Here is a 21931-nt window from a genome sequence, read left to right as displayed (position 1 = left end):
GTCAACCCTGAGCACTGTGCTCCCTGGCACAATTAATTATGAGAATATTTTTATTAGAAATAATTATGGCCACACTGTGATGTGTAGCAGCCGTTGTGGACAGTCAGTCTCTGTGAGTAGCTGAGCAGGCTTCTCATTTTTTTCCCCCACTGTTAAGGGGGAACGTTAGGGAACCCACACTGTGAAAACGAGGATGGTGGGGTTAACATCATTCCTCTTTCAAAAAGTGCTGTGAGGTTTTTAATTAAGTAGCGAGGACTTCAGACCCCCCGTCACCATACTAGGGGTAATGGTTTCAAAATTCTGGCCCAGAAAGAGCAGTATCTCCTATCGGTCGATCAATGCCATTGGCAGTAGCAGCAGTTAGGTATTCCTTTGAGGTCTCTCATCCCATTATAGAAAAGGTCCCACCAGAGTTGAAAAAACAATGTTGTTTTCTCACCCTCACATACTGTGTATGTGTCTATGTGGCCCCAGTATCCCCAGTTAACTTCTACAGAGCTATGTGCCTTTTGAAATAAAACCTTTTTCCTGTGAAATAACATTTTATGTATTAGGATGTGCAACAGATTTTCCTTAGAAGTTTTTCTATGGCTCTTTTAATTTTTGTCCTTTTTTCATTAAGAGCTTTCTTGGGGGGAAAAAAAAAATCTTTCTGAACCTGGAACGTATTGGATGAGTTATTTCTTTGACAGGCAAAAAGACCCAGAGTAGCATACAAGGCACTAACAGTTAAATACAGCGTGAGCATAATTGTCCTTACAAACACAATAAGGAGAGCAGAAACGACTGCATTCAGTCTTCATGTAGAGAATTACTTTATTATTACTTGGAAAAATAGCAAAAAACAATGTATTAGGATTGATGTGGCACAAACATTTGTTACTTGAAAATATCAAAATTTTAAATTACAAGCTAATAGCAGTGCAATAGATACATATTTTTCATGGACAATTAAAGGTAAAATGAGCACATTTTCCACAATGCTGAATCTCCGTGGCAGTGATTATAATAGTTCATATTTTCAAGTATTTTGTAACATACACAAAAAAATCCCTATTATAATAAATATAATACCTTCAAGTCTAATAGAGAACAACTGAAATACTTGCTTGTACTGAACACCTGGAGGCTTGCCTGAGATCATTGTACATCCCTGTGATCCTGCACTACAGCAGGGTGTAGATCCCCCTAGTAAGGTGTTTCTGTAGATGACACGTAACCTCTTTTCATACTTAATTATATTTAATCAAATATATATTTTCATATTTATCCACTCACATTCATTACAAGTGCATTATATCAAAATATTGAAACATAAGCACAAAACGTATATTTTAATGATGTGCAATATAAAAACCTGAGTTATAAACATATTAAATTGTGGCTATTCATAGCCTTCCTAGCATTGACCAAGATGTAGTCTGTTCAGACCGATAACAGAAATTAGGGAAAGTTAAACATATCATCCTCCACCTATTACCCAGAGTTTATTGCATTAAGTGTATCTGTAAAACCAAAGGAAGGCAAAACTCACAGAAAATGTGTGGTATAAAATCGCTTCTTTCAAATATTTTTCAGCTCATTTTAAAATAACCCTAGGAAGATGAAAGCTTTATGGACTAGGACAGTATTAGTGAAGCCAATGGCAAAATAGGTCGCAAACTTGCTTGGCACTTCGATTTCTACCCTCTGCCTGGCCTCTGCATCTTTGGTTGACGCCTTCAACCAAAAACAAAGCACACGGAGGCTAAGGCTTTTCACAACCTGTCGGGTGATCACAAGAGACAGAATTCCAACCAGGAAACGGGCGAAGCTGTACACAGCCATATCCAGCGTCAGGGCTGGGATAGGGATTGGAAAGCCTCCTTCTGGCTCATATGTTTCCCCCAGCTGGTAGTTGGCCCAGTAGCCCACAGAGCAGCCTGCGCCAGCCCCGAGGATGGTGGTGGTGTCCCCCCTGGTGGTGCTGTAGTGGTCTAGCCGAGGGTAGAAGTAAGACAGGAGGAAAGGAAGCACGACTGCAACGATGGGGGAGAGGGGGCTGGTCAGCTGCAGGTGGTCAAAGGTGTCCCAGAGGGGGAAGGTCACTGTCATCAGAACAGCACTGATTAATGCTCCGCAGACCACATCCTGAAAAACACATATCAGCTGCTTTCATTTGAATCGGCAGATTCCTGGTAAAAATCACCATCGATCGATGAATCAGTACAAAAGGTGAAGCTATTTCCTGAGTTATGAATGACATGCGATCACCCCCCCCCCCCCCAAAAGAAGCTTTAGGTAGGATCGACATTATCAGCGAGAAATGTATTAAATAAGTAATAAAATGCTAGCTTTGATTGTCACAGTCTCTACTTAGAAGTGAACTTTGTGTGACGATCAAGACAGAAAAGCTGAAAAAACAGAGCTTTCTGAACGAGCGTGTGACTCACCAGTACTGTGTGCATGCCAGTATAGAGTCTGCTGAGACACACCAGAGTGGACAGAAGGCTAGCTGCCATCAGTCCAAGCTCAAATGGATACTGATAATGAGAGAAGAGATGATGCTTTAACACTGATGTTCATTGGCCATTTGTGCATTAGCATACCAATACATTAAAACCTTTGCATCTAATTTTTTGCTATTAGAATTACTGTCCATCACGGTCTATCAGCTCATCTGATTCACTTAAAATGTAGCAAACAGCCTGCCCATTGCTGAAAATAAGGATGTTCAAAATATACAACCCTCTTCGTAATCGTAACAAACAAAAATATGAGAAATATATTGTCAAATGAAAACTGACTGACAGACAGGCAACTCCATACTATACTGACTACCTTCCTTAAGCAACTTCAAACTGCTTTTGGTCTCTGGCAAAACAGGAGCTATGAACAGTATGATGTTAATTCTTAAGCTTCAAATCACTTTTTATTTTAAAATACCCTTTGTTTCAGAGGGTACACGTGAAAGCTTTAATACACTCTGAGATGAAGGTAATGACTGTGGTGAATAACCAAAGAAAGAAGGTTTAATTCTCAGACATATCATCTCTAGATAATTTTACCAATTTTGGACTCTGGAGCTATAGTCATAAGCAAGTTCCCATTGTGTGAAACCTGGTGGCAGAAATTGCTTATAGATAGCAGCGGAATAAAAGGATACATGTTTTATTAAGAAAAAACCTACTTAAAGTAGCATCCACATTCTTGCACTGACAAAAAAATACTGTCAAAAAGCAGGTTCATCTCTTTATAAAGAATAGTGTACTATTCATTCATTTAATCATCAACTCATCACCCTAGTTTTGAATTTCACTTGAGTTTCAGTGTACAGTAAATGGCTGCAGATATGATGGGTGTTAAATGCTTTGGGTCACACAGGTCTGCCAAGTTTTTGCTGAATTCACTTGTATTTCCAAAAGAAATCATTGGCCTATCTTGGAGCAAGTCATGGATTATCTCCCATGGGAATACAGACTTCATCATCTCTCCACCTGTTCTACAAAACCAACATCAATACCTGCGCTGTGGGCTGTCTCTGTGCTACAAAAGAAAATGCAGACCACATAGTTACAGTGTGCCACCGCCCAGCGATCCCAAAAGCTCCATCATATTTCTACAGGAAATATGGGCTAAACTGGGAGCAGCTTTAATTAGCTGAGTGTTTAATGGCGAATGGGCATAAAAGCTCAACTTTATAGTCTCAGCGAGGGTGTCTAGACAGCCAACACCAGCAGGAGCACCATGGTAAAGTACAATCCTTTTTTCACAAGTGGGGCTGAGGAAAAGATGCACTTCTGTGGCTGTCTGCTTCTCTCCAAGCAGGGATGCAGACAAGGTTTGTAGCAAAGAGGTGTCTTTCAATAATTAATTCACCACTATTTGCCTCTGCTCTTCTCTCCATTAAGAACTATGAACACTAAAATTATGTTTTGCCCTCATCCTACCGACTCCTAATTTTTGCACCTCAGAGACCACTCCTTGTGTGTTGTTGTTTATCATCTCTTATTAAAAATAATATGTTTATACAATATCAACTAATACCCAGTCTGCCCTTTAACTCATTATCTGCCCACACCATACTCCTTTGTGGTTGGATTTTTATAGACCAAGTGTTTAAAAGTGAGCCTGTATATATATTCTTTTACTCCCAATGCTGCTGAATGGAATGCTATTCATGCACCCTAATGAACAGAATTGAATCAAAGAGATGCACAGCTGAAAGCACAATTATTCTTCAAGTAAGGATGACTCTGTGCGTGGCAGACTGAATGAGTATTCTGACCTTTCACCTCTGGGACCTTTACTTAAATCAAGCCTTCAGAAACACATAATACAGGGAAACTTGCAAAAAGAGTCCCAGCTACCACGACTACAACAGTACTTAAAGGACCAATATTAAAACAGAGAGGAAGAAACAGAAAACCTCCATCAATATAGTCTGTACAATGTATTTCTTAAGCTAATGTGCTGAAGACACTTAATCAAGACTGGAGTGGTGATTTTCTGCTGTTTACCAAGAGCCAGCTGCTACTATTCATGTTATAATGATGCTTTACAACTTTTAACTGCTGATTTGGAGAGCTTATATAGTTTCCTCCTGAAACTAAAATAAAAAGATAATTCATTATGCCTTCAGTGACAAAAAAAAAGAATATTTATGAATTTATATCTTCAATTGACTGTTAAATCACATTAGGCTTTAATGAGTCTAATATTTAGAGATAATATTTTGACAATTATATGAGAATGCAATTTTATGTCTTATAAAGACATAGGATTTGCACATTGTATACATTCCAGCCAGTGCACATCAGTTAATGCTGTGCTTTGCTTTTATCAAGATATTTTAGAGAGAGAGACTCAACATAAAAAAGGTGAACGAGATTAGGAGTGATCTGTTGCGTCATGGTGTTTAAGATTATCGAAGGATATTAAAAAAGCTCACTTTTAGACCCTAATCAAAAAGATGAATATCAGTTCACTTAGATGAAGGATAACCTTTAAAACCAGTGTGCTCCTCTTGTGGACCAGTAGGTGGTGATTTTGCCACTGACTAGAATTTTGAAAACAATACTTTGGTATGGTGATCAGAGACTTTCCAGTGCTTTTGGAAGTATTGTCCTGAGGATGAGATGTTTACCACAAGTCCTGACCATTTGGTCTTTAAAGACCCCACAGCCCATGTTGAAAGTGTGGTGGTGTTAACACTGCTGCCCTGGTGTCTAGCCTGCCTAAAATTTCCCCTTAATTTTTTGTGGATGAAATTTTTCTCTTCTCTAGCCAATCTCCCTTATAGTAGGGCTGCTGGTGCATAATGAATCACTGGGTGCTGTGTGATGAGGTGGAAGATTTTCAGATTCCTTGGGTGGAAGAGTACTACTGTATAAATGCAAGGAATTATTAACCTCTTTACTGACCTACTGCATGATGGGGATGTTCATGCTTAAAGGGCTGTCTAGACGGTGGCTCTGTGGCTAAGGATCTGTGCCTGTGGCTGGAAAGTTGCCGGTTCGTATCCCGTGGCCGGCAGAGGAATCCTACTCCGTTGGGCACCTGAGCAAGGCCCTTCACCCCAACTGCTCCAGGGGCGCCGTATAAATGGCTGACCCTGTGCTCTGACCCCCAAGCTTCTCTCCCTGTCTGTGTGTTTAATGTTTAATGAGCAAGTTGGGGTATGCAAAAAAAGACAAATTCCTAATACAAGAAATTGTATATGGCCAATAAAGTCATCTTGTAAAGTAGGAAAAAGTTTTACCAGATGACTTGTGTGTTTCATTCCGTAATGGTGTTGAACACCGAGAGTATCCAAGGTGAACTATCTTCTAAGAAAAAAAACTGTGAGAGAAACACAAGGTTTAAATGCCTATGCAACTGAATTTTCATGAATGTTAAGAGGATGCACTGGACGTTGAAAAACATTTATCATAGACAAGACACACACAAAGAAGTGTCGAATTACTCGAACTCTTTGTTTTAGTCAGATCTGCAGGAGCATCACTGTCTGGCCCACAGCTGCCTTGGGGATCAATTTCTACTGAAGTGGCGTCACCAGCAAAAGCATGAAATGCAGTATTCCTGGAATTCTCTGTAATGCAGATCAATACAAGCTTCAAACTGAAAAAATCAATTCACCTCTTGAAATGTCTTTGTTAATTGTTAATATTTTAGGCTAATTTAAGACATTTGTCATCTAACATCTAAAGGTGATTTCTCTGTCGCACAGGTCCCCTCTGGGAATTAAAGAAGATATCGGTTAATAATAATAATAATTATAATAATAATAATAATAATAATGTTGTTGTTGTTGTTGTTATTGTTAATAGTCTGCACAGAATGCCCCCATCTGACAATCAATACTTTATATTTACTTTATATTTGGACCCCTGTCCTTCCCAAATTACAGTATCTCTTTTCCAGTTTCATCTCACTCACTAACACCCAGAGTACTACATTAAAATGGGGCCTGAGGAATCCTTTTCATCTCCTCTCTTTCATTCCATTTCCTCCTTGTGTGACAAAAATCCAAACCCAATAACTAACACCTTCAAACCACTTCTGCACAGGAAAAGATAGAATCATAAAATCATCAAATGTCCAAGAAAAAAGCATTATTCTGTAGGATTCTTTCATGGTTCCTTTGTGATTAGACAATTTTTTTTTTCTCCCCACACAACACAGTGCACGTTTAGGACTTAATCTGTGATACTTATCAACCGAGATAAAAAAAAATGGGGAATTAAAATTCACCCTGTGTAAAGTTTTAAAAGCTATAGAAATTTTAGACAGTGAGATGATCATAGAGGTCTAGTGTTCTCTAGAGCTACAGTAGTAGTTCTTTAGAATATAATCACACTCTAAATGCCAGTTGTACTGGAGACTTCCACACCAGTTCTCCTAGCTTTTCACAGAGCAGCAGCACTACTAAAGTCTGCTCCACAAGAAAGGGGAAGCAACCTCACGGCAGCTCCTTAAAGTAAAGCAGAGATTTTTTTTCAAGCAAACCGCACCGCCATAGCTGAGGCTGAATGTGAACAAAGGGAATTTCAGCCACAATTTCACTATCAGGTCAAAGCTACAGCACTGTACCCAAAGAAAATAAAACTTCAACTAGAATTAGAGTTTCCATGGCAAGAAATTTAGCAGCTGGTTCCAGCTGAATTCTGTTTTCACTTTAATAAAAAAATAATTTGTTTAGTTTAAAAATCTATTTTTCTGTTTTGCAAGAAATAACTCAATACACTGTAGTCTTATCATTTTATCTTCTTTTTGACTAGTTGTATTTATAGACGTTGATGAATCAAACATCTAAACTTATACAACACGTTTTACAGTCCTATAATTCACAATGTTGACTGTACTGAACTAACAATTGAATAATATAATTCTCTTACACCATAGACAGCTACATACCTGAACCCAAAACATATGCCAGCAGTTGTTCATGCTTTATTACATCTGCAACCATATTGTGTTTAATCAATTTACTTAAAAAATAGTTTCATAACCAACAGAACTAGATGTATATGTGAAATATGTTTAGGCATTAAGTGTAAGAATGCCTACAGATTCAGGAAATAACAAGAAGAGTCAACAGTGCCTCTTTAGGGAACAAACAAAAAACAAAAAGCAGTGACACTTTAAGACTGATGGCCCACGGGATAACACTTTCATTGATCTGGCCTTTTGTTTCAATAACATCTAAGCAGGACCTACACAATAGATAACCACAGAACATTTACATTTTAAGGCAGACAAAAGCTGGTATGTGTTAGTGTGAAACAGCTTGGTATGCTTTAGGGTTAAGTAGACATAATGTAAATCAATGCCTGTGCATTGCTGTTTATTAATGTCGAATTATAGTAAGGGCTGAGACAGCAACCTTCAATAATGTGATGAAGCCATGAGCAGCACCAAGTGAAAAATTATTTTGGAAGACTAGATGGAGTTTAAGTAACTCTAAGCTTATAAAGTTGTGGGAATCTCAGTAATCTCGTTTTTTTTCCCATTTCTGTTGACATTTCAGAAATCTTATTATTTCTCCTCATTTCCTGTTTAGACTGTATTCTCCAGTCTCCAATTGAATTGTGTCATCAGTACCATATTAGCCCTTACTAGGTTTAGCAATACAATACACACTCTGTAGTCTGCCTTAATTTTCATTCAAGTTCCAAACACTATCTGTGGACTGGCATCTCATCCAGGCTGAAGCCCTGTCGTATGATCCCAGAATAAGCTCCGGATTTTGGCAGCTCTTACCAAGAATCAGAGGTTTTCTGACAGTGTACGGAGGGATGGACATTATCTGTGTTATATCAAAGAGAATGATGAAAATTCAAAACAGAATGCAGGATGTTTTTTCATTCCAGCAAGACCAATTCCAAATGTTATTTTTGGCAACACTGGCAAGTGTGTAAGCAAAACAGAAAACAGTGCAGCAGCTGTGTATCTATTAGTGGGTGATGAAAAGTTGTTGGTTTCAGGTGTTTAAGTTGCTTTAGATGTTTTTTCGAACACAGTGATTTATAAGGTTAAACAGTAATAATAGATGTAATAATACCTTTTAAGCGGTACATCTTAACAACATATCGTAAATTAATATTTAGAAATGCAGCAGCTGTTACAAGCAGGCACCTTACTCACATGGCTCGTACCCAGTCACAGGGTGGGAACAGAATCACCTGGGTGACACACAGACACACAGACTGCTGAATTTTCCCAGCCTCCATTCCCCTCCCATCTTTACCCTTACTAAATAAATCACCTAAATGCCTTTATTGTCTTAGTTTGTACCATAACGTTCACACCGTATAAAATGTGAAAGTCAATAAAACCGTAAAGCAAAGCAAGCTGTGGTAGAAAAAGAATCTTAAAAACAAACGTCAATCAAAAGGATTTTTTAAATAAAACGTCATTGAAGTCCTTTAAAAAACAACAACAATACAAAATCCTCAGCCTAGACATTCAATCAATAAAATGATTCCATGAATCAATCATCAATTACAAACCTAAATAAGGAAAAATGATTTGCAATGTTACGTATGCGACTTTAAAGTTAATGGTATTTAAAAGGCTCACTGAAAGCAAAAGTACTGAAAATAAGTGTGCAGTTTCAGCACCCACCACTAACAGCCATCTCCCCTTCACATTCTAAGTGAAATTGATAACTTTCAGCCACCATTTACTTTGCAAATAAAGTACATGAATAAATGTGTGTAACTGGTTTTATCTGTTTGGGTGTGGAACCTATTGGCATGCATTCTCGTGGGAAATCAGTTTTGAATTCACATGTTTTCGAGGCTTAAATTTGAACAACCAAAATCTCACCTAAAGGGTGTGTCCCTAGTCGCAACTCTGGGGTGCCTGGCTTCTGAAAAATCAGTTTCGGGGGGTAAGAGGGTAGAGATGCCACTTACTGCTCCACCAACATCATGAATAGCAGCAGCCTTGTTTTTCTTACAGGTCTGCTATCCCATCCCTTACGTAGCGTCAAAGATCTGATGAGATCAGGTGAGAAGGTGGTAACACTGATTCAAGTAAAGAGACATCACCGAGATGCAGTGAAGTCGAAAGGCGTTTCCCCCAGCTGATGCAGCAGCCCTGTATACAGCCCGTGCTGAAGGCTCCTGTGATAAGTCCTTCTTACCTGGTACCTGTCCTTGGTGCTGAGGAGGAGGGTGAAGAAGATCGAGGTGGCTGCCATTGCATGTGTTGAAGGCATCCCATACTCGGCGTCCACCCTGGTCTCCAGCTTCACGACGGGTGGGGAGTATGGACGTGGCCATTTCAGGACATCCTTTGAGACCTGGCCGATGTACATGACTACCTAGGAACACCAAACCAGTTTTAATCTCTGAACATTAACAATCGAAACGTCATGTGGTTTATAGCCTTACTGCCTTGAAAAAGACTTGATACTGATGTCATTCGTATTTGGTTAAAAATACAGGCTTATGAGTAACAAAATAGCCATCTTTATTAGTAGCAACATTTCTGGGCTTTCTGACTTCAGCTGTGTCTTATACTTATTGACTGCAATTAGCTGTATGTTTAAAATATTCATGGGTGTTAACTTGTTTTCTGTTGTCTCAATCTAAATGTTCTGTATATATGTTTTATAATAATAATAATAATAATAATAATAACAACAACAACAACAACATCATATTTGTATCACAATTTAAGAGTTGTGTATTCGTACACGAGAGTGTCCAAGCAGAGTAGAGATTACAATATACATAAGATATTAACAGACAGCTCACACTTGGAAAAATTGTCATTAGAAACATCTAAAATGAAAAATATTTTTACTGCGAATTATAATACATTCAAATAGATTAAAAAATGGCCTTTGAAATAAAACAAAACTTTGGTGAAACACAATATTCCCATTGTTGTGTTATTAGTTTTTTACATGAATATTATATCAATGTATACTCTAATGGGGTAAACACTAATCATCCTTGTGATAAGTATGCTTTATTTCTGTTGTGTTTGCATAACAACAGAAAAGCTTTAAAAGACAAATGTTAAAGAGAAAACTGATGCATTTCCAGTTATTATGAATAAATAATAAAGGCCTGCAATGAATGAATACTGTGCAAAGTTTGCAGTTTGGCCAGGACTTGCTTTAAAACTGGGAGACCAAAGCTTTTAAAGGTATATTTTAAGCTTTCATGTTATATTTAATTAATCACTGCTCTAAATAGGGAATCGATTCTGGCTGTCACCATTTACCCTTTCTGGATAAAAGAAAGTCTGAAAAAAACACTTTTCAAGCCATATACATCATTAAATCAACTATAAAATAACTACTTACTCCTGTTACATATTTTAAAGGAGCACTATCTTTCCGTTTTGACAAAGTGAAAAACATCCACTTTCATCAAAGCTGTGACAACCTAAGAACACACAAATTTAAAGAAACCGCATTCCTTCATCTTTTTGGGGGTATTATACTTTTAATATTTGTTAGATGTTTTCAGAGAACACCCCCTTATTTAATATAGTTTCATCTAGTGGAATCTAATTTTCAAGTAGCAAGATTTTATAAACAGTAGTACCGTCATCTAAGAACAAACTAATGTTTTTTTTATGTTTATTAAAACCCATATTTAGAGTATACAAACTACAATGAAAGCCAGTGTCCATTATTCCTTCTCTAGCTTTCACTGTAAATCAGTTCAAAGAAAGTTAAACGAAGCAGAGTGGCTTATCAGTAGTGGTTACACTTTGGGGATTATACCCTAACAAGAAAGCTTGCATCTACCATCGCTTGATCCTGCCTTCAGCATATCTTCGACCTTTCTGTGACTCACTGTCCTCTGCTGGAAACCACATTTACAGCAAACACAGAGCTGAAAGAGACAGCTTTATTCTACAGAGCTGCACAATTTCAGTTTGCTCACAAAAGGACAGGTTAGCAGGCCATGCATCAGGATGAAGAGAATTTAGTTTCCACAGGGCAAGTGTTCATGGTGGGGGGGTTCAATTAAAAAAAAGATAAGTTATGAAGATTGAGTAAGACAAGACTATAGTTTAATGTCTGACAAAAACAGACTACACCCTCAGGCTACACTAAAATAGCTGGCTCAGGAGAACAGATCTGCCTCCAGAGGAACCAGCAGAGCTACTAGAGGACTTCTCCATATAAACCTAAAGATGGGGGCAGAAGACACACAGAAAATCAATGACAATAAGTCATTTAGTGTAATTATTTAGGAGATGTCTGAAAACCTAAATGTGTTTGGGTGTGTCTGAATCCTGGAACAGGTTTTTTTTTTAAGCGTTGCTAAATAGTCAAGTTCACAACCCTCTCTTTCCATGCAAAAACAAATCTTTTAATACTGTGTGCAAGTCCTCCTCTCACTTTGGAATGAATCATCCACAGCCATTACCATCTGCAGAGCTGTTTCTGTACAAGCCAATAACAGATTAGAAAGCAATATAATTTAAATAAAACCAATGTTTTCTTAAGATTGAGAATTCTCCATTCCTCTAACCATCTTTTATCCCAGAACGTTCCAATGAGAAACAATTGGACCTTTCAAATTAAGTAAATCTATGTGGATCTGATTTCAAATGGATATATATATATATAAATGCAATTTAGCAAAAGCAAAATGCCATTAAAACCAGATCACTAATGGTCTCCTTCTGCGAGCAATGAAAGTTATGGCCCAGATATTTAAGCCTACTGTATGCTTCTCTTTCTCTTAATGGACAAATTTAGCATGGAAGGGGAAAAGAGCCTCGAGACTAGACAAGTGTCACTTTCCTCCTCTCACGGCATGTGATCCAGAGCGAGTCATCCTCTCTCCCACTCCAGCAACCGCACTGCTTTGCAGAAACAGTGACAGAGCTTGTTTGCGTTTTGCCATGCATTTAAGACATACATAGACATACCCACCTCGCATAACATCATGAATACACAAAAGGGGGTACTGTTAGTCTGCACAAAGCTAGGCTTTGTTTGAATTCCTGATTCCAAAGAGAAGCTCCGGATTCTAATAGTAACTAAGCAACCAAGAGTTTGAGATCACGATGATTAGGTCTTTACTGAATTTCGTTTTTTGTTTCTTTTTCAATATTTAACCCTGGGTCTGTAGCATACTGTATGTACACTCAGTCTGCTTGGCATGAAGAAAAAGAACTATTTTTGAACGGTGTGTTTATCAACGAGTAATATTTTGTCACACTACATCCTACTTGCTATTGTTCATGAAAACATATTTGGAAAAACTATGATAACTTGTTTTTAATTCATTTACTTGTGCACCTACAAAGCAGTGGGCAGAGCTAAAGGCAACAGTGAAAATTATTAGAGGTCCAACAAGCTCTCAAGAAGACCAAATCGGATCTGAATGGTTTGTTTTTGGAATGTATTAAAAAAATCTGTACATTTTCTAGAATGTTTATCGTCCTCTGACAAGATCTGTGACCGATTCTTTTTTTTAGAAAAAAGCTTGCTCTGCCTCTATCTTGAGCTTGTCAGCAATGTGTGAGGTGTTCAAAAGGCAAGAGACCACCCATGTGTTAATTGCTCCTCAAAAATTAATGAAAACTTCATAGAACTAAATTATTTTGAGGTTTCTACTGCAATTTTATCAGCTCAGTACTCCCCTTGTTTCTCGGTAAGGTCAAATATTCTTCCTGATCCTCTGAACATCTCTCATGGAACCACATAAAGATCACCCAGAGACGTTTGTTCCCAGTTTTGGTTCTCTTCCCGACCACTGTTATTCCCTTCAGTCCACAAGCAGGAAAAATAAATGTCATCCTCCCCCAAAGAACCAGAATGATTTCTCTACATTTTGAACTCCTGACCTCTGTGTCCAAGGGTTCTACTTCTAAGCAGGAAAATAAAGCTACCACACCATTTAGATTACTTAAGATCTGTATTCATTTATCATACATACTCTAAAGGAGAACCTTATGTCTAGCCTCGTAAATACCTGTGGAAAATCAAATTAGAAGTGGTGGTACTTTAAAAAATGTCTGAAACCAGTGTCGAAATCCCTTAGACATCGCTAGCAGAGAGTACGCCACAGGTTAAACTATCCTAAAAGGAGAAACAGCTTTTACAGTGATGTCGGCCCTGATATATTCTTTTTTTTGAGTTTTGCTTAGGACAGTTTCAAAGGAACACTCAAACCCTTATATGCTGGAGGAAAAAAAAAAGAACTGTCTTGCTTAAAACATCTACAGATTGAGTTTTATGCTTCAAATGACCACAGATTAAGCGCATTGTCTCTTCTCAGCAGGGAATTTCCTATAATACTTTGCCACCGATCAGATCAATGGGGGGAATCAACAGAAATGAGCCTAAAATCCTGATAAGTTAAAGCAAAAACACGCTGAACAATCTAGTAATTTCACTTTTAATCCGATCAGAGAAGTTGAGCCACTGTGTGTTATTGCTTTCATGTTTCAGACTGAGAAAAGTGGAAAAGAATGGAAAGCACAGAAGTAAATTGGCTACATGGAGAAATGTGTCAGGAAAAAGGGTCAAAGACAGGAGTAACACCTTATGCAGTGCAGCTTGATTCAGTTAGATGTCTCTATTTACTACTTGGAAACATCTGCATGATCTAAAGATGACTGCACACACTAGCATTTTCATGTTTGTCCAAACACTTCTATCTCAACATCTCTTTTGGTTTCTGTTTTATTATTAGCATGATCCCACTGGCTACTGTGTTAAAAAAAACAGGACCAGAAAAGTCAGCGACATCATAACTGGAAAATGTTGCAGACAATTACAATTACTGTTTGATTTTGTAGAAGTCATCTTGCTCTTTTTAACACTACAGGCATGAAAATCAGTGGTCAGAGGACTGGAACTGATACATCTCACTCTAAACTGCAGCCAGCTAACACCACAAAAAAAAATGTCTATGCCAAATTAACATTTCCTTTTCATCTCTTCCATTTCTCCGATATGCCTTTTTTTCTAAGCTGTACATGCCAATTCTGTTGGCTTCTAGAAAAAGAATCCATCAATGGAGCAATTTGTTTTTAAGAAGCCCAGCTGTAAAAAAAAACACTGACAATAACAAAATCCATTCATATGACTGTTCTTTGGTGTCACGTGTAAATTATGTGAAAGAAGTTAATCTTTTCTGAAGAGAAGTATTATACTTAAAAATGGCCATGTGATGAGATAACCAGCTTCTTGTTTGTGTACAAGGCATTCGCCACTGACAGTAATGCTGCTGGTGACATTTTGTTTTCTAAGGCTAACAGCACAGTAACTAAGAAAAGGAAATTAAGCAGCACTCACTAGAGTCACATGAAGGAAAACAAAGGGGGCCAATGCATTTTCTACTTCAACATCTTAGCCACAGGGCTCTTCCTATAATTGTTACAGTGGACTAGTTAGTTTCTGCTCTGCAGCTACTGAAAAGAAATTAAGATAAAATCATTATGAAGATAAGCATGCAATGACATCCACTGAAAATACATTTGCCCTCTTATTGTGCAATTGTTGCGAGAGGGATTTCTTGAAGGCTTAGTGTCAGCAGGCTTTCCGAAAAATTTTGGAATGTTAGAAACCAAGGGCTTTCGATTTTGGTGCTTTTTGGTTTCTTTTTAAAGCAGATACTCAAGCTGGCTCCTAATAATTGTCCACACACTTTGCATCTTGAATTCACAACAGGTAGCAAATAGATTCCTACAATTGGAACAAAAACTCCTGTGCATTTTGGACACAAGTTCCCCAGGGGCAGTTACAAGTACGGCTAATATTTCTTTGTCTTATGACAACAACAAGGCAATCAAATAATTCATCGAAGAAACTAGTCCCTGCAACTACTCTCTATTCCTGGTAAACTTCAAATCACAGGGAAATGGGGTTTTTGAAGCACTTGTAGGTGACAGTTGAGTATGAGTCATCATATTCTCAAAGGGAATCATTTGAAATATCAGTAACTTTCACATCACTGTAATTTAATCAATGCTTGTCCCAAACAAAACAATCTGCCATTAGTGTATATGTGTGTACAGATGTCTACATTCCATACACTGTACATGGTTACTACAGTAAACTCTCGAAGATATCCTAAACACACTTTAAATTACATTGTCTAAATACTAGACAAATGATTAGAAGATTTCTTAGAGTGTTACAAAAAAATTTGAAAACCCCCAAATTGTCATTCTTTTAAGTATTTGCTGAAAGTACTGAAAACATGCATGATTTCTTAGTTCCCAGTTATGTCCACCTTGAAGATACAGGACCACAATCTTTCTTGCGCTGTATATCAAACCAGCCTTCAGGAGTTAATTCACTTCAAAGTTAAGATATATCATTGAGCTTTCACAACCACCGCTTCTAAGTAAGTCTTCAGTCTAGAGCTGAAATCACACATGATAGATTCCCTTTGAAAATCAGTAAAATCAGAAAATTTCTGTCCCGATTTTGAAAATATGCGTTTGAGAGTAATGACAGAAGGCATGTTTCTCCACATAAGGTTGTGTGTTTAGAACAAGGTTATCATCGCAGATCCCTTGTGATCTTTCAAGAAACAGCTGGATGAAATCCAACGAAGGAAGCAAGTCCCACCCAGTGGCTTGAGCTGATTTTGAACCTTTCTTATGCTCTTCTTTCCATTATGGATATGAAAGAAGAATAAAACTTGAATTAAAATATTACCTGGCTTGTCAACGTGCTGCTGGCAATTCTTGTGGACTAACTCGGGATGCCAGGATATTTCATTAAAAAAAGCTTTCCAAATTGTTATTTATATTTTAAAGAATTAAACCCATTAGTCAGTTTTGGACAGGGGATGATGACAAATAAATACATTCAACATTTTCAGGAAACACTGACCTGTAAATAAGGAACTCTTTATTAGCATGTAGATGTTTCATTAATAATTTTGATATGCTGAATTAAACTTTATAATAAAATAATGATTTTCTTCCCTTTAACGACTGCACTTCCATTAATAAGATTTCTGCAGGTTCTTTGTTAGTAGTCTCTAATTCTTGATATTTAGAACAACCCTTTTCAAAAATGTTTTAGTAACTGTTTCAGGGATTAAAGGCAGCTGTTAAAAATGGTTAGAAAGGACATTGCAGGCTACCCTGGGTTTTCTTATCAGTTTACCAATAAACCAGGTACAGATAAAGGGAATAATAATCCTTAGTTCCATAACTTTTAATACATCTCAAACATTTATGATTGTTTCATACCGTAAATGTTCATGTGTCCTAAATACCAGGGACAAAATACATTTTACTCAGAATCAAGTTCTATCAAGAGCCATTTTTAACATGTTCCTCCCTTCATTTTTTTATCTGACTTTCTATACCCAATAATACTCATTGTACAAATAATTTCAGCACATGCCTTCCATTATTACAGCAAGGGAGGAAGGTTCATTGGCTGAAAATCATGTATATCTGAAGGAATGTGAATAGAAAAAAGCAGATGTAAGCAAAACAAAAACAAAACATTCTGACAATCCAAGATAAGAACAAGCCCAAAAAACTGAAGAGGATACTTGGGCATACATATTCTTCTTCTGAAGACGTACATCAAGACCTGAAATGAAACTTTAATATAAATCACATGGAGGTGTAATAGCTTCCTAAAGATGGAAATGATAACAGAACTCCTCAGGGTACATAGGCTAGCCACATGATATCAATATGCTTGTACACTCTAAAGGGACTTATTTAAAATATAACTGCAAGATAATTTTCTTGTGAAGAGCTATATGTCACCAGAAACACTCATTACTTCAGCAGAAACTTTAATAACACCAAAGATGTGTGTTGTATAGTGATATGTACTATACTGAAGAAGATCTCTGTCAGGATGATGAACTTTTTTTAATTATCTTGAAGGCGCAGTTCCACTGCGAAAGAGCCTGATGCCTCTATACCACTACAAAGCACCAGTTGTATTTTCAAAGTGCCTCTACCTGAGGCCCACTCCTGGCAAGCTAATGTGGGCTTCACTGTTCACAGTGAAGAGTGTGCAGGTGGCAATAAATGAAAGGTACTTACTGCCCACATATTGACCAGTCTCCGGCACAAGAAGGGGTCAAGGTTCCAGTGGGTACAAGGCAGAAAGGAGATGTAGAAAACTTCTTGGCCAAGTGCAGCAGCAACGCGAAACAAGTAATAAAGGAAATAATTCTTCACAACATACTTTGGTCTTGAATTCTGCCAAGGAAGAAAAAGATTATACACCGAAACAGGCTGAATACCAAATAAGACACATGGCAAAATGTACAGAGTGATTTTAATAGACAACCTCCACAATAAAACAACTTCCTAAGTGGAAATGATGCATTCCACACAATGAAGAGTGAGAATAATACCATCAAAAACTTTTAAAAATTAGGCTTATTCACTGATTTCATATAAAAAATTGTAGCTATGCATTTTGAACTCTGGTAAAAAAAAAGTATCATGGAGAAGCCTGATTAATGTACAGTAATCTTTTATTAACTAAAAGAGTAATGTCTTTTTGTTTGCTGAGTATATGAGGAGAGTGATTTAAGGCTGTACTGTTGAGAAAAAACAAGCAGCTGAGACCCATTGACTCAGGAGGAAAATTGTTCATTTTCACAAGAAACTCCTGACTATATGTAAAAAACACAAGGGTTTGAAATAAATCTTTCAACAGGTTACAGTTACAGTTTACAATACTTAACAAACCGACGTTCCCCAGAAAATGAATACTGACAGCACATGAATTATTGGAATATAATTCAGCAAGAACAAAAGCGAACACCCTATTTGAAACAACTACAGTAATGATGAGATCCTCAGCTCCATTTGTACCTGAGTGCGTATGCATATCACACACAGTGGACAGCATGATTCCAACTGCAATGAATGTCTGGAGGGTCAGGGGAGGAATATGTTTCATCTGTCATGGGAACCATGCTCAAGGAGCGCGTGTTAGGCAAATGCACATGCTAACAAGGTTTGGAAATCCAGGAAAAATAACATCACTCATGTTAACGTGTCGGGATTACAAATGGTTTCCCATGTTGTAAAGTGCACCTGATAACAAATGCGTGCTTCCAACTGAGAGGAGGACAGTGGGAGAGCTTGGTTCTGTCCGTGGACAGAGCAAGAAGGTCATGCCACGTAGCAATGCGCTGGTGGCAACTTTGGATTTCCAGAATAAATGAGAGCATTCTCTGAAAAAACAAAATGTTGCGCTCTGCCAAAAACGGGACAGATCTCGAGCAGTTTCTGGATGGAAAAAGAAAAGGGAATGCCTCTGGAGCTGTTCTCTTCAGTCCTTGATTTGAATCAACCGGACACCCATGGGAGGAAATGAAGTGTCGTCATTGAGGTCAGCATGTCACTCGCAAGAACTCACTGAAAACCCTGATTAAAGGCGCATGGGATGAAAACAGAACCTTATGTTTGCATTAAATTTGTTGACAGTGTGCTTCAGAACAGCCAAGCGGTGATTCAGTCATGTGGCAGATATGCTCAATTTTAGAGCAATCATGCACAGTATTTGCAGATGTAAAGATCTACTAGAACGTTTTCTCTTAGCTCCTTAAAAGCACAATAGCATTCAGATCTCCCCCCTATATTAAAAAGGTAAATTGAGATGGTTCTAAATCTGAGTGTGGTGCCATACTCCATTTAAAATGCTTATTTTTAACAGTACAAGTAACCTTTGTGACAAACATCTTTGCTAATTTGTTGTTGTTGTATGAAGTATATTGTACTCTGAATGCCCTGTTAATAAACTGCACCCGAATTTACAAAAATGCTGCTGCTTAAGTTGGTGTGTGCCAATCAAAATGAGAGCAGACTAATGAATCTGAATTTCTCAGAAATGCTAAAACATACATCAATTGGTATATATACTAATGTTATACTTTTAGATATTGTTTCCTACAGCACAGTTACAGCAGTTCTTTCACATTAATGTGGAGACCCTATTGAAATAGGCTGCAGTTACCCTAAAGTCATTCCATAAATACGATATGTGCTTAGATTAAACAAAGACAAAATATCTTTCTATTAAAACTGAAGCAATATGTTTCAGATTCTCCTTCAGCATGTTTAGGTCCACATCAAGACAAATCAGGGAGTGGTTTGCTCATAAGGTATTTCAGCCAGCTTCCATCTTCCCCCCAGGAATGAATTTACACTTGTCCTACAAGTGAAAACACAAGTGTTTTTCTTGTGTGGGAGCACTGATGAAATAGTGTTACACCCCAAACTGTTCAGCATGTTCACACTAAAGAATGTATCAGCTACATCTAACCCACATTCAGAACAAATCTGTGCTTTTCTGAGTCATCCTCTTGTTGAAAACCTCCATCTTACATAACAATCCCTTTTTATGCTTCTGTGGACTCAGTTGGTAATCACATAATTGAGTGAGCAGGGTGCCCTGCCTAATTAAGGAGTGACATTAATTTGAAGTTCCCCATGGGTAAAAATGGCAACGTGAGGATTATAAAGCACCTGTATCTTATGATAGATTAATATTTGGGACTTGAAGGTACAGAACCCCCCCCCCCCCCCAAAAAAAAAAAAATCAAATGATACAAAATCGCTAACAACTCAGCTCATTTTTTGTTGCTGACTGCCTGACATCAGCACTGTAAAAACATATTCTGACCTACTGGTTCCTCAACTTCAGTCACTGAACATCAAAACACTTTGCAAAAGAATTACTGAGGAAGTAGGAAGAGAAAAACATTGAATTAGCACACATCAGGAGGGTGGAGGCAGCTTCTGTTTTACAGCTAAAAAGCAGCGTGACCTGGTTTTCTGTTAACTCCAAATCACTGTCGCTGAAGAAAATGCTGCTGTAATTTTGTAACAGCAGCTGTGCTTAGAAGTACACACGAAATTTAAAAAGTCTGCATTTGTGAACAAATTACTCTATTTTTACAGCCATCCCAGCACTCTTGAACAGCAAAGAGGATATTGTACTGTTCAGCAGAAACATTAAAAGGTAGCCTTCCGCTATGCCTTTTCTTAAGAACAAGCAGCAGATTAAAACACCATGTACTGATTTAATTTCTGGAGTTGACGCTATTTTGTTGAAAAATGTGAAAAAATAGGTCAAATATATCTTACAGATTTAGATGACCCTCACTTAAGAGGCCACCGGAAACTCCAGGGCACATTCTAGCAGACTTGATATTTATAGCCTGTTTAACCTCCTTCTTATTACTGGACAAATCACTGAGAGCCTTTTACATAGTCACGCGTATCGTAAGACACTATTCACAGCAACTTCTGGCAGGACTTTAAAGTCCAGACCGACCATTAAGGGTTAAGCACATGTACGTGTTGCAAAAAAGCCATTCCTCGGCAGAAAGCTGATAAACCTGAAGAGTTGGTTTGATTACATCATTAAAAAGTAGGGTATAGGTAGAAAGAAAGATGTCAGGTGCGCATCCTGTTTTTAGAACAGAGAAGACTGCGAGATGTTCTGTTAGACAAGTTGAAAGAAATCCATACCTACCTTTACCAAATATCCATTGACTTGCGATGTGTAATTTGAATTCCTGTCATGGTTTTCCGAAGCGGTGCTTTTGTGCCGCACATCTTGGTCTCTCCAGCTATTCGATCTTAAGCCACCTTTACCTGTGTTCTCTGGGGATGCATTATGATTCGTTATATTGTATCTGTACGGATCAATACGAGAAATGCTCTCCCCTCCGTCAATGGCGAACAGACCGCAGCTGTTTTGAAAACTTGCAACTAAGCCTGAATCCTGCAGTCGTCTTATGGTTTTTATCATTATGAATTTAGTGTAAACGCAATAAAAACCTCTTCACCTTGGCGTTTGAATTATTTGTGTTTTAGTTTCTTCCGCCCGAGTCTAACACTGAAATCAGTGTGAGGTGTGTACACAGGTAGGAGGTTAAACAGGTGTTTAGCTCCAAAGCCTGCGCGGTCCTATAGCCCTACCTTTTCACCGGTTGCTCTGGTCTTCCTGCAGTGTTTAACCAAGAAGTTGTTACTTTTTTTTTTGTTTCCAGTCTTATCTGAGGATAGCTAGTGCCTTCAATTTCGACGGTGCTGAAGTTCCTGAACTCAAAATTCGTTAGCACGTCTGTTGTTTCGATCCAATGAGCATATCCACCCATTTTTTACGAAAAACACGGAGATATAAAAATATACACTCTCACAGTTATATTTGTCTTGGACGTTCACCTTATATTTCGGCTGATATCTTGCCCTATGTATTGAAGGAAATATATACATTATTACTGCTCATACTTGTCCATTCTAGTTAAGGTAAAAATAATAATAAAAACATATTTCACATTTTTCTATACAGCACATTTTCTTCTACTTTTAGAAACAGTTTACTGTGAAATCGCTTCATCCTTCATATACATTTCAGTTTATCGATATAATACATATTTCCGTATGCGCAAAACCTAGTAATGGGTGTCCGATACGTATATTTATCATTTGTACGTTAACATTCACG

General features: G+C 37.8%; 1 protein-coding gene across 1 annotated transcript; it reads right to left on the bottom strand.

Annotated features, from left to right (window-relative positions):
- Positions 1-797: 797 nt before the first annotated feature.
- Positions 798-21333, bottom strand: sgpp2 (sphingosine-1-phosphate phosphatase 2). Its single transcript, XM_088914649.1, has 5 exons — positions 20954-21333; positions 17500-17658; positions 9632-9811; positions 2436-2525; positions 798-2133 (listed from the first exon to the last, which is right to left on the bottom strand). The coding sequence occupies exons 1-5, from the start codon at positions 21230-21232 to the stop codon at positions 1588-1590; spliced, it is 1254 nt and encodes a 417-aa protein (XP_088770775.1). The 5' UTR covers positions 21233-21333; the 3' UTR covers positions 798-1587.
- Between the last annotated feature and the right edge of the window lie 598 nt (positions 21334-21931).

Source organism: Atractosteus spatula, chromosome 4, assembly GCF_055471065.1.
Source record: "Atractosteus spatula isolate fAtrSpa1 chromosome 4, fAtrSpa1.hap1, whole genome shotgun sequence".
Classification (NCBI taxonomy): Eukaryota; Metazoa; Chordata; class Actinopteri; order Semionotiformes; family Lepisosteidae; genus Atractosteus; species Atractosteus spatula.
Note: the sequence above shows the minus strand (reverse complement) of the source record. Positions and strands in the feature narration are given on the sequence as shown.